This window comes from Protomyctophum parallelum (genome assembly GCF_964188405.1).
Source record: "Protomyctophum parallelum genome assembly, chromosome: 13".
Lineage (NCBI taxonomy): Eukaryota > Metazoa > Chordata > Actinopteri > Myctophiformes > Myctophidae > Protomyctophum > Protomyctophum parallelum.
Window position 1 is genome coordinate 50,831,429 of NC_139708.1, and position 26,944 is coordinate 50,858,372.

The following is a 26,944-nucleotide window of genomic DNA, read 5'->3' on the forward strand; positions in this document are numbered from 1 at the left end:
TTAATGTACTTTTGATTGAATTATGAAATGTGTCTGTTCTGCTTCCCCCCCCCCCCCCCCCCAGTTGGTTACTGAGAAAGCCACTCGCATATATATGCTTCCGCACAACATAAACAGCTTTGCGCGCGCGCGCGTGTGTGTATATGTGCGTGTGTGTGTATATGTGCGTGTGTGCGCGTGCGTGTCCGTGTGTGTGTGTGTGTGTGACCTAGTCTTGTCTTTTATGGTCAGAGAGATGAGACTGTTACCCTCTCCTCATCGCGCTCGCTCTCAACCTTCAGAACCCATTACTCTCTCTCTCTCTCTCTCTCCCCCTCTCTTTCTCTCCCCCTCTCTCTCTCTCTCTCTCTCTCCCCCTCTCTCTCTCTCTCCCCCTCTCTCTCTCTCTCCCCCTCTCTCTCTCTCTCTCTCTCTCTCTCTCTCTCTCTCTCCCTCCCCCTACTCTTTATGTAATTTGCCTCACTCTACATTCCTCCTCCTCCTCCTCACATAACCTTCATAATGCATTACTACGTATATCACTCCCACCCCAAGTCATTCTCTCATTTTTCCTCTCCTTCCTTGAATACCTTTATCTGTATCTGTATCACTCTATATCTCTATCTCTACCTATCTATCTCTATCTCTACCTATCTATCTCTATGTCTACCAATGTATCTCTACCCATCTTTATCTGTGTCTCTCTGTATCTCTCTGTCTCTCTATCTATCTATCTATCTATCTATCTATCTATCTATCTATCTATCTATCTATCTATCTATCTATCTATCTATCTATCTATCTATCTATCTATCTTTATCTGTATCTCTCTGTCTCTCTATCTATATATCTATCTATCTTTATCTGTATCTCTCTGTCTCTCTATCTATCTATCTATCTATCTATCTATCTATCTATCTATCTATCTATCTATCTATCTATCTATCTATCTATCTATCTATCTTTATCTCTCTGTCTCTCTATCTATCTATCTATCTATCTATCTATCTATCTATCTATCTATCTATCTATCTATCTATCTATCTATCTATCTATCTATCTATCTATCTATCTATCTATCTATCTATCTATCTATCTTTATCTGTATCTCTCTGTCTCTCTATCTATCTCTACTCTCCACTCCAAACATAACGACCACAACTCACTCTTAACGTAATTGACCTGACTAGTCTATCCCCCTCTCTCTCTCTCTCTCTCTCTCTCTCTCTCTCTCTCTCTCTCTCTCTCTCTCTCTCTCTCTCTTAGCAGTATATCTTGAGCAGTTATGCACAAATTGAGCAAATTGGTACATTTTCATGCAGATTGGCCAAAAGTGGCCTGTCGTAAAAAATAAAATAAATCAGATAAAAAACTAGAGCCTGCAGGAAGAACGTTGATTTGAACGGTCGCATCGCATCATGAAAGTCATGAAATATAGACAAACCGTTACCTTATAGACAACTGGCCACGTACTGTAGGGAGGTCAGCCTTATGGGCAGTACCGGCCCCTACGTAAAGGAAAGGTGTCCACACTGTACTGTACTCAGATGACCCATACAGTACATAAAGGAAAGATGCACCTGAACGTACCCACTGTACACTCAGATGACCCATACAGTACATAAAGGAAAGATGCACCTGAACGTACCCACACTGTACTGTACACTCAGATGACCCATACAGTACATAAAGGAAAGATGCACCTGAACGTACCCACACTGTACTGTACTCAGATGACCCATACAGTACATAAAGGAAAGGTCCACCTTAACGTACCCACACTGTACTGTACTCAGATGACCCATACAGTACATAAAGGAAAGGTCCACCTTAACGTACCCACACTGTACTGTACTCAGATGACCCATACAGTGCATAAAGGAAAGATGCACCTGAACGTATCCACTGTACACTCAGATGACCCTGGCCTGATTCACTGTAAAAAAAAACTCAGTGTTAAACCCCAGGATGTAAAATTCATCAGTTTAGATTCTAGCAGAAATGCCACTTCAGCCCCGACTTTAATTTAAAACCTATAACAGTATATAACGTTTTATGTCTTCCCCCGACGGCGACATTTGGAGAGCGAAAAGTTATAATTGAAAGTGTAAAACTGTAAGTGTAAAATCAGTGTAAAACGCTGGGATCTGAAGTGAACACGGACGGGTCTCCTACATGCGTGCAAAACCAAATTTTACAGCACCGCTCTTTCTTCAGGAGTGAAAAAATAGGACCACTCGTCAAGCAATAGGTGTCCTACATGGCTACAGGTGTCCTACATGACTACAGGTGTCCTACCTGACTACAGGTGTCCTACATGACTACAGGTGTCCTACATGGCTACAGGTGTCCTACATGACTACAGGTGTCCTACCTGACTACAGGTGTCCTACATGACTACAGGTGTCCTACCTGACTACAGGTGTCCTACCTGACTACAGGTGTCCTACATGACTACAGGTGTCCTACATGGCTACAGGTGTCCTACATGACTACAGGTGTCCTACCTGACTACAGGTGTCCTACATGACTACAGGTGTCCTACCTGACTACAGGTGTCCTACATGGCTACAGGTGTCCTACATGACTACAGGTGTCCTACATGGCTACAGGTGTCCTACATGACTACAGGTGTCCTACCTGACTACAGGTGTCCTACCTGACTACAGGTGTCCTACCTGACTACAGGTGTCCTACCTGACTACAGGTGTCCTACCTGACTACAGGTGTCCTACATGACTACAGGTGTCCTACATGACTACAGGTGTCCTACATGGCTACAGGTGTCCTACATGACTACAGGTGTCCTACATGGCTACAGGTGTCCTACATGACTACAGGTGTCCTACATGGCTACAGGTGTCCTACATGACTACAGGTGTCCTACCTGACTACAGGTGTCCTACATGACTACAGGTGTCCTACCTGACTACAGGTGTCCTACCTGACTACAGGTGTCCTACCTGACTACAGGTGTTCTACATGGCTACAGGTGTCCTACCCTGACTACAGGTGTCCTAAATGACTACAGGTGTCCTACATGGCTACAGGTGTCCTACCCTGACTACAGGTGTCCTACCCTGACTACAGGTGTCCTAAATGACTACAGGTGTTCTACATGGCTACAGGTGTCCTACCCTGACTACAGGTGTCCTACCCTGACTACAGGTGTCCTAAATGACTACAGGTGTCCTACATGGCTACAGGTGTCCTACCCTGACTACAGGTGTCCTACATGACTATAGGTGTCCTACATGGCTACAGGTGTCCTACATGACTACAGGTGTCCTACATGGCTACAGGTGTCCTACATGACTACAGGTGTCCTACATGACTACAGGTGTCCTACATGGCTACAGGTGTCCTACCCTGACTACAGGTGTCCTACATGGCTACAGGTGTCCTACATGACTACAGGTGTCCTACATGACTACAGGTGTCCTACCCTGACTACAGGTGTTCTACATGACTATAGGTGTCCTATCTGACTACAGGTGTCCTACATGACTACAGGTGTCCTATCTGACTACAGGTGTCCTACCTGACTACAGGTGTCCTACATGACTATAGGTGTCCTACCTGACTACAGGTGTCCTACATGACTACAGGTGTCCTATCTGACTACAGGTGTCCTACCTGACTACAGGTGTCCTACATGACTACAGGTGTCCTACCTGACTACAGGTGTCCTACCTGACTACAGGTGTCCTACCTGACTACAGGTGTCCTACCTGACTACAGGTGTCCTGACCTGTCGGCTTACATTTGTCATCAGAGACCAACTCACACCAGAATATATTAGTCATATCATAAAATTAACCGAATGTCTGAGTGTGTGTGTGTGTGTGTGTGTGTGTGTCTGTCAGAAACAGTGCCGTAACTCCATACTGCCTGCACCAATCACTCCCACTTTTCACACAGGCATTGACCATATGCATATGGAGGGCGTAACGACACATTCATGATTAATAATTAATTTATTAGTCAATTACAAACGCACCCGGGCGCAGTACCCTTCACGGCCACAAGGGGGGGGGGGGGGGGGCAAATATCTCACAACGGGTAAGGACTAGTTGTATTAACACACTATACCACACAGACTGGTTAATATAATGTCGTATTCAATAATAATATTCAACTTATGGATTGTATCTTGCAAGGGTATATAGAAGGGAGAATCCAGATTTTGGTTACATAATTATGTAAAATATTGGGATTTATGGGAAAAGAATAACCCTCAAAATCCTGATTTTACAGTGTACCTCCATAGCTAATTATTCATTCCCAGTGGTGTGCTCTGACCACTCCCTCTGCCTCTGACCACTCCCTCTGCCTCTGACCACTCCCTCTGACCACTCCCTCTGACCACTCCCTCTGCCTCTGACCACTCCCTCTGACCACTCCCTCTGACCACTCCCTCTGACCACTCCCTCTGCCTCTGACCACTCCCTCTGACCACTCCCTCTGCCTCTGACCACTCCCTCTGCCTCTGACCACTCCCTCTGACCACTCCCTCTGACCACTCCCTCTGACCACTCCCTCTGCCTCTGACCACTCCCTCTGACCACTCCCTCTGACCACTCCCTCTGACCACTCCCTCTCCCTCTGACCACTCCCTCTGACCACTCCCTCTGCCTCTGACCACTCCCTCTGCCTCTGACCACTCCCTCTGCCTCTGACCACTCCCTCTGACCACTCCCTCTCTGACCACTCCCTCTGCCTCTGACCACTCCCTCTGACCACTCCCTCTGACCACTCCCTCTGCCTCTGACCACTCCCTCTGCCTCTGACCACTCCCTCTGCCTCTGACCACTCCCTCTGCCTCTGACCACTCCCTCTGCCTCTGACCACTCCCTCTGACCACTCCCTCTGCCTCTGACCACTCCCTCTGCCTCTGAAAACTCTGGCTTTACCTCCGCTCATCTTATGGTCAGTCATTTTCAGTTGTGTTGACTGAATGACTGTTTTCGCCTCATTGCTTTCTTTGGTTCTCTCTCTCTCTCTCTCTCTCTCTCTCTCTCTCTCTCTCTCTCTCTCTCTCTCTCTCTCTCTCGGCTTCACCTCATTTACAAACGTCTTTCTTCCTAATGGAAGATTTACAAGTGCTCTCACCACATACTAACTCTGTCCTTGAGGAATTGGATGAGAGAGAGAGAGAGAGAGAGAGAGAGAGAGAAAATGAGCATGTGTGTGTGCAGTGCGTGTGACGTGCATGTATAGCGTGTATGTGTGTGCGACTGTGTGTACATGTGTGTCATATAAAAGTCAGTGCTGCATAAGAAAACAAAGTTTCGCACGCACTTCCATCTCTATAATGGTCTAAGTGCGTGTGTGTGTGTGTGCGTGTTTGTGTGTGTGTGTGTGCGTGCGTGTGTGTGTGCGTGTGTGTGTGCACGTGTGTGTGTGCGTGTGTGCATGAGCGAGACATTCAAAGTATAAAAACAGTCTTTGATCCGACATTGTTGCCATGGTTACAGTGCAACAACAACCGCCCCGGCCATTATCCCTTTGGGGGGTCCGGTGACCATAACAGCTCAGCCTGCAGGAGGCGCTATAGTGCATTATTGGCAATGTGCCCTTAAGCAAGGCACTTAACCACTCAACCCATTCTGACCCGAGATCAGATTCTAAAAGAAAATGTTCTTCTACATCCCGACAGTTTTCTGAAAAAGCCATGTTTCTATGTCAGTCGTTCTTTCGATTTTTTCAAACAATAGCAGACCTACAAGCTCGTAGCGCGCCACTCGGTGGCGCGCTATGAGCTTGTAGATCTGCAATTTTTTCAATAGCTATAAAGCATAACATAATGCTAACACCAAAATGAGCACTCCATTTCCACGGCTACACCAAATCATTTTGGACAAAAAAAAAGAATAGCTAAAGTAGATCAGCAATTTTTTGGCAAAATGTTCCACCCAGAATCGGGAGTGGTTAATAAAGACCCTGTAAAAAAGCAGGAATAATATAATAATATTTATTCTCAAGCACTATTTTTTGCGTATCAAAATGATAGTATAACATCTGGCTAATAAACGAAGCTCAAGGACGAAGTCATGACCAACCATGATCACGCCTTCACGCTCACAACACATTTAGTGCCGGAAGTGCATCAAAATAGAAGCTCCGGGGTGCCAGAGTTGTCTGATCGCTTTTACTCTGAAAGCCATGAACCGGAAACACTTTCCTAAAAAAGTTGACTTTGCAAAGTGACCTCACATCCCCGATCATCTTAATTTATTTTTTTACGTTCCAAAAAGCGTTCATATTTTGCGGGAGAGAGACGGATGAGGAGCAGAAATGAAGCGCCAGCATATCGATCCGTTCATCACCACGGAGAGCGCCCTGGATTAGGAGATACGAGTCATTCTTTCCGCCGCGCTAACATGGGAGTCAATGACAAGCTAATAGTTGCACAGAGCGTTAGCGTACGGAAAGCGAAAAGCGAAATGCCAAAAAAAGAAATAGGAAAAATTCTGAATATTCTTATCTCGCCCCGCGTCACTAGGACGTCGCTAGGACGTCCTCAGACGTCGTAGGCACTAACTTTTCGGAATCCTTATGACGGCCTCATGCGTCGTATGAACTGAAACGGTTAACCCAGTGACGTCACTGCTCGGTTATACGTACCGAATAGAATATTATATCCCTGAAACGGAATATACAAAGATGGTATTGACAACTGTGACAATGTACGTACATACTGTATAGGCTATACTATTTTCTTACTCCAGTGCAGCCCAAGTGTTTAACCCATTTTGGGCTAACCCATTTCGTAGCGCGCGCTACGAAGGCAAGGCAACCCCTTCTGGTGTTATAGCATTATGTTATGCTTTAGCTATTGGAAAATCGAAGAACGACTGACATAGAAACATAGCTTTTTATAGAGATGATCAGGATGGTCAGGATGTAGAAGACATTTTTTTAGAATCTGATCTCAGGTCAGAATGGGTTAAAATACAGCAGTTGTGTACTGGGATTCTCCCAGGTGTGTGAATGTCTTTTAACCAGCATCAACAGGAAGCAGGAAACCCACAGAAACAGAGATCGTTTTGCACTGCTAGCGTTTCACTGGACAGAGAAAACATTCTGTGTTCCGTTCAGTGTTGTTTTCGTCGACTAAAACCAAGACGAAAAATGTTCGTCGACTACCTTTTCCACTGAAGAAAACTAAATGGAAACTAAATTAAAACTGTGCTATGATGACTAAAACTAAGACTAAATATACTGACAATTTCGTCAACAAATAAAAACTAGACTAAAATGTTAGGAAGGGACTAGTGGACAAGATATCCAGTATAAGTCATTTTATACTTGTCGCAGCGCGACGCGTTTTGAGCTTGTAGATCAGCTATTTTTGCTACGACAATAATATATGGCCCTTAGTGTGGAAATATAGTGGCCCTCTCCATCGTCAAAGTTGCCCACCCCTGTTTTACACAAAAGGGATTTATTTTAAATTAAATATAATGATTTGTTTTTTTCTGGAGGTCAACATTATGCATTATGCAGAATGTTCCATTTCACAAGTTTTCAAATGTATAATTTATTTGTTGTTGTTGTTGTTGAAAATAGCAGATCTACAAGCTCACAATGATTGTGAGCTTGTAGATCTGCTATTTTCAAATGGCTGAAATATATATAGGCTGAAGTGGTTAACCCATTCTGACCGGGCACCCATTTTGGTATTAGCATCATGTTATGCTTTAGCTATTTAAAAATAGCAGACCTACAAGCTCGTATCGCGCCACTCGGTGGCGCGATACGAGCTTGTAGGTCTGCTATTTTTGAAAAATCGAAGAGCGACTGACATTTTTAGAATCTGATCTCAGGTCAGAATGGGTTCATCAGACCAGTGTGTGTCCGGCGGAAACCTCGTATGAATCTGATCTCAGGTCAGAATGGGTTAAAATCTAACTAGTAGTAGTATAGTAACTGGATTTCAAATAATTGTAAAAAAAAAAAAATTGCCTTTGAGAAAAGTGTAAATAATGCAGTAAAACTCAAAAATTGTACAGTACAGAACATGTTACAGTACTACAGTATAATGTACTATCGTCCCAGTTCCCTTTGTGTTCGGAGGCACTCTGGGAGTATCAATGATTCATATTCATATCTAAGGCACAGCTATAGTGTCTGCACATTCCCAGTAGTAGCTTTTCAAAATCTGGAGAGTTCACTTAACCGACTCGTACAGTTTATCAAAGGTGAAGGAGAGACAAACATGTCAGTTCCACCAGACTATTATGTTACTCTTTGCTACATTTCGACTTTCTCAAGCCTCCGTCAATTTAAGACCCGACGTCGCTCTATGAGAAACAACAGACCAAACATCTCGGCTCAACCAGTGTTGTTTTCGTCGACTAAAACTAAGACGATAAAATGTTCGTCGACTCCCTTTTTCCACTGACAAAACTAAATGGAAACTAAATGAAAACTAAGCTACGATGACTAAAACTAAGACTAAATATACTGACAATTTCGTCGACAAAACTAGACTAAAATGTTAGGAAGGGACTAGTGGACAGGAGATCCAGTAGAAGTCATTTTACACTCGGTTGCATGCTGAAACGCGCGCTATGAGCTTGTAGATCTGCTATTTTTCAATAGCTTAAAGCATAACATGATGCTAACGCCAAAATGGGTTCCCGTTCAGAATGGGTTAAACCCCTGCAACGTCCATATACTGGGAAAGTCTTCTCTGAAAAGGCCAATTTTCCGGGAGATCTTAGAACTGAGATATGTTAGAGCGAAAACAGAAAGGCCCTGTTGGTAGCGACACGTATGTGAGCTGTACTTTGACACACAGGGAATGTGTCAACGTGGGTGTATTTGCATAATTTTGCCCCATTATGCTTTCAACTTGTGCTGTATATTTATTTTTTGTCAGGCATAATAACCAAAAACATACTGAACGTTACCTTTTGTTATACCGTTTAGCAAGTACATTTTTGGAGCATTGTGTAATCCCAATGAACTTTTATAAAAATCCAAACACAGCTGCAGTTTCATTTCAATGTCCAATGTTACACTGGGCACATTTTTAAGAATTACTCATTTTTGTTCAGTGTGAAACTGTATGCAGCCGATGGCCAAGTTGGGCTATTAAATTAAACTTAGAGATAATAAGTTAACAAAATCCACCCAAAGTTCAAATATTCACATTAACCCATTTTGACCTGAGATCAGATTAAAAAAATGTCTTCTATACATCCTGACAGTTTTCAGAAAAAGCTGTTTCTATGTCAGTCGTTCTTCGATTTAAAAAAAATAGCAGACCTACAAGCTCATAGCGCGCCACTCGGTGGCGCGCTATGAGCTTGTAGATCTGCTATTTATAATAAGAAAAGCCTATGGGAGAAATGCATTGCGATTCATTTCCTGGGCCACTCGTCGTTCTGAAAGGGGGAGGGACTGCGACGCGCTATACTGTCTTACAGTATCCTCATATAAGTCAGTGATATCTAGATGTGTGCCGTTTCAACTGATCTGTAAATGGTACAAATTGGATCGAAATTGAATCCTCGTATTAATTAATTAATTTGCCTGTTTGCCGAGGTCTTATTCAAGGCAAAAAAGTCTTGAATTTGCGTGACAGACGGAAGGATCCAGATGGCCCCTATCCCGAACGCCACGACACAGAGCCATGGAGAATGGGATGGCGGGTATCTCAGTCCGGGGATTTAACCCATTTAGGGCTGACGTCGAAATTGAAAAAAATGTCTTCTAAATCCTGACAGTTTTCTGAAATACCTGTGGTGCTCAATATCTCATGTCAAGGACCCCAAAATTATATTTAATTGGCCTCCGAACCCCATCTGAAAATATGTTGTTCCAGGGACCCCCCCTGAAGCAAAGATTTGAGTTAAAAACGTTCGTTCTGAAAAAATATATTCCAAATTTGCGCCACATTTTCCCGATTGTTTTCAAAAATGGCAGACCTACAAGCTCGTAGATCTTGTAGAGCTTGTAGATCTGCTATTTTTCAATAGCTAAATTATAACATAATGTTTGAAACACCAAAAGGTGGTTCCCGCCCAGAATGGGTTAAGTTACCATGTATTTCTATCCTCCAGAATGCCTAGAACTGGACTGCGATTGGCTGGGGGGGGGGGGGGGAGGCGGAACCACCCAGTTGAGAGAAGCCGCCGTGGCTGGTCTCTTTCTATCCAGAAGAATGCCTAGAACTGGACTGCGATTGGCTGGTGGGGGGGGGAGAGGCGGAACCACCCAGTTGAGAGAAGCCGCCGTGGCCGGTCTCCAGGCTGGCTATGGAGCCCGTGAAGTGGTCCGACCCGAGAACCTCCGTATAATACATGACTTCGCACTTGTTGTGCGACGTGGTGCGGGCGGCCGACAACACGTCGTCCACATAGGGGAGGCCGCTGTTGCTGTTGAACTTCCACTGCAGGATGTAGAACCCCGGCCGCGTGGTGATGTGCGAGCCCTGGACGCTCTCCCCCTCCGTGCAGGCCAGCGTCGACTCCACCGCCTCGTAGTCCACGCCCAGCGTCCAGGACTTCTCCATGACCTGGACGTTGACGATCCCCCCACCAGCGGGGTGGTCGCCGCTGCTGCTGTTGCGTCGCGGCGGCGGCGGTCGTCGTCGTTCGGGACAGCGCTGGGCGCGGTAGACGCTGAACGCCACGTCCCCCTTGCACACGTCGAAGTCCCAGGTGATCACCGAGGAGGCGCCGTCGTCCGCGATCTCCAGCAGCAGCTCGTGCGGCGCCCCCTTGAGGACGCCGGCCGTCCGGTAGATGGTCTCCGTCCACAGGCGGCGGTCCTCCTCCAGCTCCTCGGCCGTGCGGTACATCTCCCCGGGGACGGCGCCGCCCTCGGGCACGTCGCACGCGCAGTCTCCGCCCAGGAAGTCCGGGACCACCTCCCGGTCCACGTGGGACGCCAGGCCCCCGGGGCCCTGGTAGCTGTTGCCCGCGTAGATGGAGAACTTCCGGTGCGTGTTCTCGTCGATGAAGGGCCTCACCAGCGTCCAGAGGACGGGGAAGACCCGGGGGGCCCGCACGATCAGCATGCGCCCCAGCGTCTCGGGGTAGTTGGCCTCCGTCGTCTCGATGATCCTCAGCAGGGCCTTGACGCCGGGCCTCCACAGGTGACGCGCGCTCAGGCCCTCCAGGTCCACCAGGACCGTCCAGCAGCCGACGGGCCGGCCCAGCGCCCGCGTGTTCTCCTCGCAGCGCCGCAGGCCCTCCTCGCAGACGGACAGCACGTGCCGGAGCAGGGACTCCTCGCCGAGCGCGCGCACCAGCCCCTTGACGTCCACCTGGCCCAGCCTCAGGACGTACACGGGGCGGCCGGCGCCGTCCGCGTGGTGCCAGCCTCCGGGGAAGTAGTCGCGGAGGACCCGCGGCGGCGAGGTCCAGTTCTCCAGCAGGTAGTCCACCCGGTGCTGCTTCCTCCAGGTCAGAGACTGGCACAGGAACTCCCGGGCCTTCTCCAGGTTGAAGTCCCTGGCCCGCAGGAAGCGCAGGATGTGCTCGTTCCTGGGGATCTTGCCCTTGTGCGTCTCCTGCAGCCACTGGCGCAGTCTGATCAGACAGCTCTCCTGGAAGGGCGTCAGGTCGCCCAGGTAATGCTTGATGTAGTCCGCGTCCAGCTTGTCGTCCATGGCGCCGGCCTGGTTCCCCGTCAGGCTGTCGGTCTGGTTCCCCTTCAGGCTGTCGGCCTGGTTCCCCTTCAGGCTGTCGGCCTGGTTCCCCTTCAGGCTGCCGTCCGCCTGGCTGGCGTCGGTGTGCGTTGTGCTGCTGATAGAGAGGCCGGACAGGGCCGGGGACAGTGGAGGAGGGGACGACGACGGCGGTGCCCAGCGAGGCACGTGGCCGACGCCCTCCTCCTCCAGCTCCTTCAGGTGGAACTCCATGATGTGCTTGCCCTTGTTGATGCTGTGAGCGTACTGCTTCATGGCGATCTTCTCCACGGTGCTCTCGAAGTTGAAGAAGGACCGGACGTCCAGGCTGGCGCTCTGCTCGAAGCACGTCCAGTCCTGGTTCTCGGGGTGCACGGAGTAGAGGCACGCCTCGGTGACGGCGCCCCGGCTGGAGAAGGACTCGTTGTGGGTCTCGATGCGGAGCGTCCTCTCCCGTCGGTCCAGCGTGTTCCTCTGGATGAAGTGGATGTAATTTATCCCCGCCACCTTCTTGAGGAGCTTGGGGATCTCCACGTCGATGGCACAGCGCCGCTCCACCACGGTGACGGAGCCGTCCTCGCTGGACTCCTCGCTGAGGACGGCGGTGGACACCAGCACGGGCATGAGGGGACACGTCGGGAAGCGCCGCTCGTACGCCAACATCACCAGCTCGAAGGGCAGCTTGTAAACCCGCACGGGTGACTGGTACTTCTGCACCATGGTGGTACTACACTGTCACTACACCCTACACCCTACACACTGCACACTGTCACTACACACTACACCCTACACACTACACACTACACTGTCACTACACCCGCCAAGGTGAACGTTTCCGACCCGACCACAGCGAGGAGTTCGATGCTATGGGGAGTAAGGTGGCAGAACACTTATATAAGATCGGTGACATCATTGCTGATGAAATAGAGAAAGTCCTGGACCTATATATGGGCATATGGTAAAATGGGTATAGAGGGCATGCGCATGCTTAAAGTGAATGGCACATCGAGTGGCAAATCGCAACATGCAAAGTGAGTTTAACATTGTTTAATGTTGTTTAATGCTTAATCAGAAAGGACTTCTCTGTGTGGACGCGTGGGTTGTGTCGAGGCCAGAAAGTAGTTTTTTGCCACTCGGTATAGGCGTTCCTGCATAACTTCCGGGTTTGATGATGATGTCACATGACGCATACCCTCTATTGCATAACCGGTATAGGGGAATGCTTTCCCAGCATGCAATCATTCCTGACTCGCAGATCGGCAGGCCCGATTCGACGTGGGCACCTCCCTCCCGTGAGTCCCTCTGCCGACGCACACGCCTAGTTTACGGAAATTGGTGTGACCATAAAGCAGGGTTCCCCAATTAATTTTCCTCAAGGGCCATATTTTGACTAGAGGGTACCAGGCTGGGGGGCCCCGCGTCGGCATGCGCGAGGTCGAGGTCTTGCAAGACCCCGTTTGAAAAGGACCCCCAGTTTGACATGCAGCAGCTACTGACCCCCATTTAACCCATTCTGAACGGGAACCCATTTTGGTGTCGGCATCATGTCGTGCTTTAGCTATTTAAAAATAGCAGATCTACAAGCTCATATCACGCCACCGAGTGGCGCGATACGAGCTTGTAGGTCTGCTATTTTTTTTAATTCGAAGAACGACTGACATAGAAACATAGCTTTATCAGAAAACTGTCAGGATGTAGAAGACGTTTATAGAATCTGATCTCAGGTCAGAACGGGTTAAAGCCATTTATATCTGGGACCCCCCCAGATATTCTTCCGCAGGCCACAAGGGGGCCCGCAGGCCGCTAATTGGGGGGCCTATAGCCATAAAGGCATTAATTCATTCATTCATTCCATATATGGGCATAGCGGTCAGATCTGTGGTTTTGGACAACCGGATCTCCATATGTCTATATATGGGCGTATCTATCTGGTCTGTTTATGCGTTTTTGTTTGAGTCATAGTGACATGCCTAAATAATATGGCTTCCCCGATGCCTTCCAGAGCGTTCCATGAAGGGCTCGTATGTAGCTCATATCCCAAATCTGGGACCGTTTACTGGGAACAATGGTCTGCATTATAGGAAAAGAGCCTCTAAGGAAAGTCTGCACCGTTAAAGGGACACTTCACCCTTTTTGCAAAAATATATATGTTAACACTAGGAAGTCTGAAAAAATGTCACTACTACTCAGTCGGCTGAAAGGTCAGACGGACCGTGCTTTTGGTGCGATTTGATTGGCCACTCTCTCCCCCACTCGTCCCTCTCCAGCTGGAGAAGACATTGTTCAAGCCTGCATCCCATTTCCAACGAATTAAATCATATATGTTTCTAAACACATGTTTTCACTCCTAAAATGTATAAAACTAATAATACATGTGAAAAATATATATTTTGCCGTTGCCGGTTAGTACTATATTGCAACATAGCCATGGAAGAGTGTCGCGTTGCTGCCTTTTGTTGTTCTTTTTTTCCTTCCGTCTTTTCTTGTGTGTTATCGATGTAATTAATATATGTGACCCCACGCGATGTACAGACTGCTTGACTAGGCATGTAAACATGACATAATTGTATTAATGTTTAAGTGTAATGATGTTATTGACCGGATTGTCCGTAGTCCTCCAGCCGTTAGCTTACAGTTGCTAATATTATAAGCTAACAACATTACTAAAGCCAAAGTATTGCATTAAATGCGGCCTGTCCGCGGTAAATTACTTATACAACTGAGTCGCGTTATATTTACCTTAAATACCAGCCAAAGTACATTCCAAATAAACAATTATTAGCCACGTTATGTTGTTATATCAGTTTAATTAATAAAAAGATCGCATTTCTTTGTCGTTCAAATACGGCCGTTAGCACTGTGAATTCAACATCCGGTGAGGGGAGGATACGGATCGTGTATGTATTGTGTATGGAAATCAGCGCATACAGTGGGTGGGCTTTAGACCGGATGTAAGTCTTGCACACTAAATAGAAAAATATAGGCTACAGTCTGGTGATACAAAAAATAAACTCCACACGTGAAATGCCACTGCATGTTGAGGAGAAACCCCAGCTCAGCTGCTGTTTATAACATTGCGCAGTTATTGAATTCATGAACATTTACATGCTTCCCTGAGAGGGAGAGAGAGAGAAAAAGGAAAGTTCCACCGGTCTGGTCGCTTGCAGAAAAGTTTACAGATAAAGAAGGACGGACAGGCTGAACTCTTTTGACTGACAAAGAGCTGGCGATATTTAGCCTATATGCCAGAATAGGCTGTGAAACAAATTAATCCACAGCAGCAGGCCTACATACGTTCCACGTCGCTTGCAGAAAGAACTGTTCTTTTGACTGACAAAACATTTAGAGGTTCGGGAGGTCTATCTGGTTGGAATTATTTCAAACACTTTTTATTTTGTATCGCGCATCGGCAAGCATTCTCGCTTCATGGAAAGTAAATGTCGGGTCGAGTCTAACCGAGCATGCATTCAATAACATCCCCCCCTCATCATGGATAATAATCATTGTATTCATATTCCTATTATCTTATCAAAATAATAAACAAATTTCAAGTTAATTAACCAGCCAAAGTATATGATTTAATTTGTTGGACATGGAATGCAGGCTTGAACAATGCCGTCTCCAGCTGTCTGTGTTGTGTGTTCTTTTTTTTTCTCCACCCCTTTTCTTTAAATCTTAATATTTATTAAAAATATTTTTTAGGGCCGGGCCGGGCTTCGGGCTGACCCAGTTAGGGCCGGGCCGGGCCGGGCTTCAAATTTCGGGCCTGATGAGAACTCTAATAAAGACCCCCAGGAAAGTGTTCTAAAACCACATATTACACACATAAAGACCCCCAGGAAAGTGTTCTAAAACCACATATTACACACATAAAGACCCCCAGGAAAGTGTTCTAAAACCACATATTACACACATAAAGACCCCCAGGAAAGTGTTCTAAAGCTTCTAAACGTCATTAACATATATGTTTTTGAAAAAAGGGTGAAGTGTCCCTTTAAGATTTATTCATTACAAACTCACGGTGGTGTGTGAGAGGGTGAGGGAGCAATAACAGAAGGAAAGGGAAATGTATGTTTACTTTGTTTTCATTCCTTTTTACTGGTTACTAATACAGACAAGCAGTTCAGTCAACAGTTCCGTTGGAAAAGGAAATTAATAACAGAAGGAAAAGAAGCAAATTAATTAACTATTTTGATTGTCACTCAAATGAAAGTAAATTTAAAAGGCACCTTCTGTCCTGTATTTTATATAAATTGAACGCAACGCCACGTGTGTGTGTGTGTGTGTGTGTGTGTGTGTGTGTGTGTGTGTGTGTGTGTGTGAGTGGGGGGGTGGTGTTAGTTAGAGCATACAGAGAGAGGTCCTTCATTACTCGTAATTAGAGGGAACAGCAAGAGGTCTGCCACTCCATTAACGGCATCAGTATCTCTCTCCCCCGCACGCACGCACGCACACACACACACACACACACACACACACACACACACACACACACACACACACACACACACACACACACACACACACACACACACATCGATGTACACACTCTCTCTCTCTTTGAGTCTGTCCATCGATAGCCAAAGGTGAGGCATGCAGCTTCCTTGCACTGTGATGAATGTGTTTGTCAGTGGCTATCCTCGCTGATCAATATGGACAGGTGTCAAATTGTTTGAGTATAATCCAACCCTAACCCTTGTTCCAGGGACCCCCCCCCCCCCCCCCCCCCCAGAAGCAAAGATTTGAGTTCAAAACGTTCTGCTCTGAAAGAATATATATTCAAAGACTTGACCCACATTTTCTCGATGTTTCAAACATAGCAGATCTACAAGCTACAAGGGTTTGTACATTACTGCTGTTTTTCTTTTAAGAAAAAAAAAATCAGTCATTTCTGTATGTAGGAATAAGCTGTATACAGCAAATAGTTTATTTTTGGAAGTGGGCAATTGCAATGATTGCAGGCTAGGAGGTGGTGGATGGGTAGGAGGAGGTTCTATTGGAAAGGAATATAGCTTGGAGCAGAGCTTATACAAATAAGAAATAAAAAACTGAAATAATGAATGTGAACTATAGTTTTGGGGACTGCACTTCCATCCATTCCTTTTAATCCGTGTAAGATGAGCGTTCGGCGAGCGTCTTGTGAAGTGTGAACTTGCATAACGACACTGGTTGCTGTTTTAATTTCCCGGTGACAGGATTTCCGATTACTTAATTGGTTCAAGAGCTTAGCATCGGTGGCTAATTGGCCACGAGGACGACCTTATTAGAATGACTGAGTGATTCCAGATAAGAGGAACATCGAGGGACTCATAGAAGGCATCTTTGATGTTGCTATTGGCATTCAAGGTCGGGCACTTAACCCATTTTAGACTGAGAAAAAAGGCTTCTAAATCCTCTGAAAAACCCTCTGTTTCTATGTCAGTTGCGCTCAACCTTTTTCATGTCAAGGACCCCCAGAATTATCTATCGGGCCACGGACCCCCATCTCAAAATATGTAGTTCCAGGGACCCCCCCCCCCCAGAAGCCTATATTTTAGTTAAAAATGTTCGCTCGGAAATATATATTCAAAGATCTGCACCACATTTTTACGACTTTTCAAAAATATCAGACCTACAAGCTACAAAATAGCAGATCTACAAGCTTGTAGCGCGCCACTCGGTGGCGCGTTACGAGCTTGTAGATCTGCTATTTTTCAATAGCTAAAGCATGACATAATGCTATAAACACCAAGAGGGGTTCCCGCCCGAAATGGATTAATAGAGTAGCAAGGTCTCAAACCACTCATAACCATCAAAGCGTGCATGTGCGGTTGTGCGCACGCACGCACGCACGCACGCACGCACGCACGCACGCACGCACGCACGCACGCACGCACGCAAAATGTGTGCAACATGGCCTGTGGGCAAAGGGACACCATCGCTCCCTTCATCTTAAGTGATTCTTTGCTCAAATGTGAATCTCGATTTTTTTCCACCACAATAATTTGGCCAAGACTGTAATAATAATTGCTTTCCACACGATATCTCGTGGACGGCTTGGAAGTGTTCAAGTCTCTCTCGTCTCTCGTAGCATAAACATAAGAGCGACTAAAACAAATCAGACAGCCCAACTATAGTGCTGCACGATTCTTGCTCAAATTTAGAAATGAGATCGCAAGCTGTGGGGTGGGGTATAGGGAACTGTGACGGACATTGTGCATTTGTTTGTTTAACCCATTCTGAACGGGAACCCATTTTGGTGTTAGCATCATGTTATGCTTTAGCTATTGAAAAATAGCAAGCTCATAGCGCGCCACTCGGTGGCGCGCTATGAGCTTGCTATTTTTCTACGAGCTTGTAGGTCTGCTATTTATTTTGAAAAATCAAAGAACGACTGACATTTTTAGAATCTGATCTCAGGTCAGAATGGGTTCATCAGACCATTGTGTGTCCAGTGGAAACCTCGTATGAATCTGATCTCAGGTCAGAATGGGTTCATCAGACCAGTGTGTGTCCAGTGGGAAACCTCGTATGAATCTGATCTCAGGTCAGAATGGGTTCATCAGACCAGTGTGTGTCCAGTGGAAACCTCGTATGAATCTGATCTCAGGTCAGAATGGGTTAACTGTATGTAATATGTTTCATTTTCGTTTTCGTTTTAGTTTTGTCATTATTATTATTTATTTATTTTTGTTCTGTATTTATTGTTGTCAAAACATTTCGTGATAATATTTTGTTTGTATTTGTGCTGCCATGGGGATGTGGGACGGGGGAAATATATGTCAATTGTTTTGAAAATACTTCTTTGTACTGTAAAAAAAAAACTCAATAAACATATGTTTAAAAAAAAAAAAGGAATGAGATCGCATATACTGTAGTTGTCTGAATCTAGGAATCCAGGAGCTCGGCCTCACTATTAACCCATTCTGAACGGGAACCCATTTTGGTGTTAGCACTATGTTATGCTTTAGCTATTGAAAAACAGCAGATCTACAAGCTCATAGCGCGCCACCGAGCCGCTATGAGCTTGTAGATCTGCTATTTTTGAAAAATCTAAGAGCGACTGACATTGAAGACATTTTTAGAATCTGATCTCAAGTCAGAATGAAAACTGTCAGGATGTAGATGACATTTTTAGGATCTGATCTCAAGTCAGAATGGGTTAAACTATGAGGAGGTACAGTAGATGAGTCCCTGCTGTGCTCTTATTAAACTATGAGGAGGTACAGTAGATGACTCCCTGCTGTGCTCTTAGTGAGCCTGGACTCTGCGCCATGCGGACGACGTCCGCCTGCTCTCTGACCATATGGAGCCCGAGACAGAGTGTTCTGTACCGAGGTCGGTCTTTGGACAAAGGCCAAGAGAACTTAGGTTAGACAGAGTGTTCTGTACCGAGGTCGGTCTTTGGACAAAGGCCAAGAGAACTTAGGTTAGACAGAGTGTTCTGTACCGAGGTCGGTCTTTGGACAAAGGCCAAGAGAACTTAGGTTAGACAGAGTGTTCTGTACCGAGGTCGGTCTTTGGACAAAGGCCAAGAGAACTTAGGTTAGACAGAGTGTTCTGTACCGAGGTCGGTCTTTGGACAAAGGCCAAGAGAACTTAGGTTAGACAGAGTGTTCTGTACCGAGGTCGGTCTTTGGGCAAAGGCCAAGAGAACATAGGTTAGACAGAGTGTTCTGTACCGAGGTCGGTCTTTGGACAAAGGCCAAGAGAACTTAGGTTAGACAGAGTGTTCTGTACCGAGGTCGGTCTTTGGACAAAGGCCAAGAGAACTTAGGTTAGACAGAGTGTTCTGTACCGAGGTCGGTCTTTGGGCAAAGGCCAAGAGAACGTGTGGTTACGTGGTAACCTATGTTCTCTGAGTGAAGAGACTATCTCTCCACCCAACATATTTCATATGTATGGGGAATGTCCCCACCTCACTTGTGACGTGGATACCTCTTTAAGACACACCAGTGCACTGGCACGCACGGGTATATAAGGCCCAGGTGGTGCGTGATTACACTGGTTTACTTGATCGACACCGCTTCTGAGCGACATCGAGGTGGAGAGATAGTCTCTTCACTCAGAGAACATAGGTTACCACGTAACCACACGTTCTCTATCGTATCAGAGACTATCTCTCCACCCAACATATTTCATATGTATGGGGAACTCTGTAAGACACCTCGTGAGGAAGCGAAGCAGTCCCAGAACCCCAAAGACAACACCAGTGGGCTTCGACCCAGCACATACTGAATTTGGAATGATTCATCATGTATGTTCAATGTAATGTATTTACAACCCCTGGAACGGCCGGACAGCCAGACGCCATCCGCCGCCAAATGCTCAGGCGCTAGGCGCCACCCAGAGCCCGGCCCTGCAAGACGCTAAGGCCAGAGACCACAGGGGTGAAGGGCCGCCCAAGCCAGCCCACTAGACGCAAGGCTGGCTTGACTGGTGAAGGTGACAATGACACCCACCGCTGAGTAGCATGCGAGACCAACTCCCCGAAGGGAGCGAATGCTGCATGTTCAGCCGGTATAACCGGGTGAATGTACATTAGACGGAGTAGACTATGTCGCCGCTGTGCAGGTCTGTCAGAGACGCACCTTTCCACAGCGTCCCCAGGTGGAGTGTGCCTGCCCTCCAGGCGGCACTGGTACTCCTACCTGTTTGTGTGCTGGATAACCTCTGTGATCCATGCACTCTCACTTGAAGCACTCAAAGAGCTGGTTCGTTACTCTGTGGGCCTTGTGTGGCCCTGGCATACGAATCTAATGCTCCAATAGGGCAGAGTGAGGACCGACTCCGTCTCTGTATGTCTACTGTCTGTATGACGATGGTAGGACAGAGCTCAATCACCTGATTGAGACGTGCCCTTTTGAAAACATTGGGGAGAAAGGCCGGTTTGGGGCAAGACTATACCATCATCCGGCATAGGCCTGCAGAGCTCATTATGGATTGACAGAGCTCGCAACTCCCCCATTTCTCCTTGCAGATGTGACACCGACAAGACTGCTGTCTTGAGCATGTCACGCTCACTGACTAAAGGTCGTAGAGCCTCCGGAGCTAACCCCAGATGGGCCTGATTGGGTCCCTAACCTGAGCTCCTCTGGGCCTCAGGGCACCCTTCAGGAAATGCTCTTCCTTTCTTTGTAACGAGGTTACTGCAGTCTGCAGGGCCTGCGCTCCCGCTCAAGTCAGCCTGCCGAACACTCGGTCAGCTGACTATTGAAGCCCTGTTCTCTGAACCGGAATGATCCTTATGTCACATCACGGTTTTACAAGTAAAAAGTGGATGGCCTTCGTTTTTGTGCATAGTTCCCATCGCGTTTATGCTGCGGAGCTAAGCACACACCCAGTGAGAAGGGTGCTGGATGCCACACTGATACCACATAATGGTAGAACCTGATAAATGCTGACAGCATCGATCAAGAGGCTGTCCCACAAAACTCAGATTGGAGGGCATCTCGCCGTAAACCCATGCGGCAGCGAGGCCTTGTGTGGAATGTGCACATGTTCCCGTTGGGGCTGGCCTGCCTGCCCACCTATATGCCTGCTGGATTGTTTCACAAGCCAATGAGTGAAGTCCAGTCTTGGAGACTATCTGCCTAAGACAGTTAGGCCCATTTACCCTGCTCCACCACCCTGCTTATAGGAGGGTGGGAAGGGTGAAAATCAATAGACTGACTGGCTCACACTCTGATCAGGCCGTAGGCAAAATGCAGGGATTGATGGCGACAACACCTAAGCATTGCCATGTAGGAAGCGGCAGCACCCCTCACTGACAGAGACATTCTTGTGGCTGACACTGCAGTGCTAACAGCAAGAATGCTGTCCTGTGAGAAGCCATTGCAGCCCAAGTCTCCACGGGCTTAATTGGCTCATGCCGTAAGGCAGACAATACCACTCCCCGAGGAGGGACTGCTGGCCTATTGTGTGAGGGATGAACGGTATGAGGACCAACTGGGTGACTATTGTGTCGCCCTTGTGTGGGACAGCGGCCCGCCATGTTGCCAGATCCCTGGCCTAGCCACACGATTACCTCTGGATGAGGAGGGAGCTCAACCGGTCTCCAACACACAGAATTACACCCAGGTGTTTAAACGGCCATGCCGTAATACAACCTTATGGTGGTTCTGCTCACCCCTGACAGTCTCGTCACATTCTGCTGTGTGAACAGCAGTGTGAATTCGCTGGAACAACGTGGAACGTGTAAACTGACGCTGTCAACGATACGCCCACGTAGTGCATGACTGTGAATGACAGATAATGCACTGGCTGCATGTTCAGAAGAGCCGGAGGCACAAAGTGCACCATGATTGCCCTCAGCCCTAAGGGGCGGAGGCACAACCTGAGGGTGGCCCGACTCACTAGAGCAAGGGACAGAGTCCCTGCTTTGCCCTCTAACACATGCCGAGGAGCGCTGCGGACTGTGAGAGTTGACGCCTGCAAGGCCTCTTGTTGAGGTGCCGGCCTAGGTGCCCAAAGTGCTGCAGGTGCCTGGCCACGTTGTTGTGGCACTGCACCTCTGAGCGAGCACACACCATTCAGTTATCCAATTTAGGATGCAAAGGCCCTCCCGCCAAGGACTATGTCCAATCGGGGGGCTAGACATATGCCGAATGGGAGGACACGGGACTCGAAGGTTCTGTCATCTAAGACAAGCCGGTCAGTGCGTCAGACCCGGGATCTGAGAATAAGCATCCCCGGTCGAGCATGGCAAGCCAGTCGCCTTGGAGGATGGCCTGTAAGACCCTCAGCCCTTCCTTGCCGGGAGTGCTGTAAGCAGCACCCCACCCTCCCGAAGACATAGTGGAACCCACCCAGGGGTCCACCTGAATTGTCTTCCAGGACAACCGCTGTCCCGAGAGACAGCGGGTGGGGTCTGGGGCCTTAACTGTCAGGACTGAGGTATGGGCTTAGCCCGCCGAGCACATTTTAGCCATACCCTGCCGGTTGGCCTGTAACCGGACCCGTAGGTCCCTGGAACTGCCAAACCTGACTGGGGTTGCACAGCCTGAGGGGTGACCGAGGCAGGCTACTCATGGCCTTGCCGGAGCATTCCTGCACCTCCTGTGCACCTCCACAGCCTCCTTAGGATGCTGTAGCAAAGCACTGGCCTTTTGGCCAAACATGGCCGGTGGCTCAATAGGCAGCGTGGGGGAGCTTGTCCTCCTATCGCAGCTTGGCCTGGGGCTGCCACAGACGGCACCTCACCAAAGGGCATCAATAGCATGCCTGCTGCCACTGCCTGGGGAGCCTGAAAGCCAGTCGCTGCAGCTCCTCAATAAGGTCCGGGCCCTAATGGTCACATAAGTGCCACATATAAGCCGGTGCTGAAGCAGTGACAGAATAACCCTGTGTTGACTAGCTGTGCCTAGATAGCCATAGTGCATTCTCGGGATGAGAAGGAGCTTACTTTGTGGTTTCGAACCGGTAACCGGATTATACCATGCAAGTTTACACCTATAGGTGCGTGAACGGCCTTGCCGTGATACACCGTACAGAGTATTCCGCCCGACAGCCGCGGCACACTCGAGTTGCCAACATTGGCGAAACTACATCACGGACGCGTGAGCTGACACGGTCAGCAATACGCCGTATATACAGTAGTGTGCAAATGGCTGTGATTTCAGGGCTTGCTCCTGGCAGACTCAGCACGTCCTATACACTGTATAGTGCGCTACTACACCTGAACGCGGAAAGCTGACTGCCACGGCAGCCATACGCTCATCCTGTCTATGACAGAACCCACGGTTCGGAGGATGAGCTTGCTCCGTGGCGTCCCCCGTCGCACGGGTTCTACCACGCAGTCTACACCGGAGTGCGTGAACGGCTTTAGCCGCAATACACTCAAGTGAGCTCTCTCTCACGAGGCGAGGCAAAAACACGGCACTACAGATGCGGAAGTCGCCCCAGCGACAATACGCCTGTATAGTGCGTTTTAATGCTATAGCCTGGCCGGGCTGTTGTTTTGATTGATTGATTTACTGATTTACTAACAGCTTGCAGAATTACAGTACATTTCGAGTACAACTCAATACAAATACTGTTAACAGAGAGTGGGCGATACCATAAAGCATTACACTTGTTTACAATAGGGCCCACCATCTTCAATTCATCAAAACATTTAGAGACGTACGAATATACACAACTATATTCACTGCGCACTCGCAGGTCCCCTCCAGCCCACAGAATATGCAGCATGGATGCGTGAATTGACGCCATGCCAATAATACACCCATATAGTGCGTTGTATTCCACTGCCTTTAAGGATTACCGGGCCACTGGTCCTGTCTGTGTCACTGCACTCAGATCGACAGACAGGCTACACCACAGGAGCGTAAACTGGCGCCCCGCCAGCAATACCCCTGTATAGTGTGTTATATGGCCGTCGGATTCCTTCATTCCTCCTAGCCTCAACTGGCAAGAGGAAGAAAAACATACAGGAGTCAGGATCTTCATGAGCTGCTATCAGCATGACCAGGGAACCCACAGGTCACCCACTGGTCATGGCCATCCTCTGTGGGCATATGTGCCCCACGCAGCCCCAGAGAAACCCCTGCTGTTTCCATTTAATTCAATACCTATATACACTATTATTTTAATATGTTATATTAAATATATACAAATTTAATTGCTTAAACATGCTCAAAAAACGGGGAGTATAGTAATGTGCTTGAGAAGTGAGGGCACAATTTACCCTATGTGCAATTTACACTGCTGTCTCTCAGTCACATATTGATATTCATGTGTTGTTTTTTTTTTCTTTTCTCGGTAACATGTTTCATGTGGACCCCAAAGACTAGCTGACTGCCATGGCATCAGCTAATGGGGATCTTTCCAAATAGAAAAATAACTAAACAACAGCCAGCTGAGTTCTATAGTCTCTCTCTCTCTCTCTCTGGAGGAGGTTGCACCTGAATTTCCTAGCTGCACTGAGACACAGAGTGTTTGAGTTGGAGACAAACACTCTGCTCCAAACGTTTTGCATTATATAGTGTATATACGTATACCAATTTCCACTGTTTGGTCCACTAGAACAGGGATTTATGAGAGTCTCCCTCGACTTTCCAGGCAACAATTTACCCTACGATATATCACCGTGCACTGGAGACCAAACTTTGTTTGTTGTGGAATTAGCTCGTCCTGTCTATGACTGACAGGACCCACGGTTCGGAGGATAAGCTTGCTCCGTGGCTTCCCCCGTCCGTACGGGTTCTACCACGCAGTCTACACCAGGGTGTGTGAACGGCTTTAGCCGCAATACACCCCAGGGAGCTCTGTCTCTCACGAGGCGAAGCAAAAGAACACAGCACCAAAGACGCGGAAGCCGCCCCAGCGACAATACGCCTGTATACTATACACTAGTGTATAGTGTGCTGTGTTAAATGATAAGCCTATAGCGGGGCTGATGTTTCGCTGCGCCAAACGCAGGTCCACTCCAGCCCACGGAATATGCATCACGGATGCGTTAACTGACACCAAGCCAGTGATACAAACGTATAGTGCGATTATTCCACTGCTTTACAGGATTACAGAGCCAATGATCCTATAGCGGGGCTGATGTTTCGCTGCGCCAACCGCAGGTCCACTCCAGCCCACGGAATATGCATCACGGATGCGTTAACTGACACCAAGCCAGTGATACAAACGTATAGTGCGATTATTCCGCTGCTTTACAGGATTACAGAGCCAATGGTCCTGTCTGTGTCCCTGCCCACAGGTCGACAGACAGGCTACACCACAGGACGCGTAAACTAACACTATGTCAGCAATACGCCTGTAACGGTGTTTTGGCTGGTGTTACCCTGTTTTTGTTTGCTATACCTACAAACGAGCTGTGTGATAGCAATCCAGAGAGGAGCGATCCACGCCAGCTCTCTAACCTGCCTCCAGCAGTGGATTAATCCGGCTGCCAGAACTCGTGAGTAGTTGCTTTTCAAAAAGTCTAAAAAATGCAGTTATTGTTGATAACTTGCTCTGCACTTCCGTTGAGGAGACCACGTCTTGGACTGCTCGGTGGAGATCAAAAAAGCAGTGTAATCACGCACCACCTGGGCCTTATATACCCGTGCGTGCCAGTGCACTGGTGTGTCTTAAAGAGGTATCCACGTCACAAGTGAGGTGGGGACATTCCCCATACATATGAAATATGTTGGGTGGAGAGATAGTCTCTGATACGATAGAGAACTTAGGTTAGACAGAGTGTTCTGTACCGAGGTCGGTCTTTGGACAAAGGCCAAGAGAACTTAGGTTAGACAGAGTGTTCTGTACCGAGGTCGGTCTTTGGGCAAAGGCCAAGAGAACTTAGGTTAGACAGAGTGTTCTGTACCGAGGTCGGTCTTTGGACAAAGGCCAAGAGAACTTAGGTTAGACAGAGTGTTCTGTACCGAGGTCGGTCTTTGGACAAAGGCCAAGAGAACTTAGGTTAGACAGAGTGTTCTGTACCGAGGTCGGTCTTTGGACAAAGGCCAAGAGAACTTAGGTTAGACAGAGTGTTCTGTACCGAGGTCGGTCTTTGGACAAAGGCCAAGAGAACTTAGGTTAGACAGAGTGTTCTGTACCGAGGTCGGTCTTTGGACAAAGGCCAAGAGAACTTAGGTTAGACAGAGTGTTCTGTACCGAGGTCGGTCTTTGGGCAAAGGCCAAGAGAACTTAGGTTAGACAGAGTGTTCTGTACCGAGGTCGGTCTTTGGACAAAGGCTAGCACCTGAAAACATTCTCCTGGACGGACACTCCCTCCACCTCGGAGGACACGACAACGGGACTCACTGTGCTAGAAGGAGTCAATTCCCGGGTCAAACTCGTCAGAGGAAGACCTGAACCCATTCTGACCTGAGATCAGATGACTGTTTGGTACACCTGGAAGCAGCTTCTCCGCTGATGATCACACGGCCCTCCAGAGGGTGGCAAAGACAGCATGAGAGCATCATCGATCGGCGGCCATCTCCCCTCCGTGTGCATTGGACTATCTACTGTACCACACATAATGTACACCATGCCTCAGGCAAACGCAAAACAAAATAATAAAAGATTACGGCCCTACTACTGTTCACATTGCTGCCATATGGCAGACGTTACCGCAACATTCAGACAGGAACTACCCCTCCCCCCACTATACACTAACCCAGGGGTCTGCAACAGGCGGCTCTAGAGCACACCCCTAGTGGCTCCCTGTAGCATTAAAAGTAGCAATAAATTATTTTTCATTCATGGTTTCTGTAGGAGGCCAAACGTGACAAGCATTCTTAATATTTATTCTACACATTTTTACAAAATTGGAAAACTTAACTAAACTAAAATTTGCGTCATAGCATGCGACACACTCAGTGCCGTGCCAGCCAGGTGTCTATT

General features: G+C 47.7%; 2 protein-coding genes across 2 annotated transcripts in view; both read right to left on the reverse strand.

Annotated features, from left to right (window-relative positions):
- The window catches only part of cacna1ha (calcium channel, voltage-dependent, T type, alpha 1H subunit a), a gene marked incomplete at its 3' end in the record, with an annotated part of 325,861 nt that overhangs the window by 266,483 nt on the left and 32,434 nt on the right, over positions 1–26,944 (reverse strand). The gene's annotated exons all lie outside the window — the stretch shown is intronic.
- Positions 10,142–12,343, reverse strand: LOC310869595 (SEC14-like protein 1; the record flags this gene model as incomplete). The annotated part of the gene is made up of 1 exon (XM_083780409.1): positions 10,142–12,343. One exon carries the CDS (start codon positions 12,341–12,343, stop codon positions 10,142–10,144), a length of 2,202 nt encoding a protein of 733 aa, XP_083636535.1.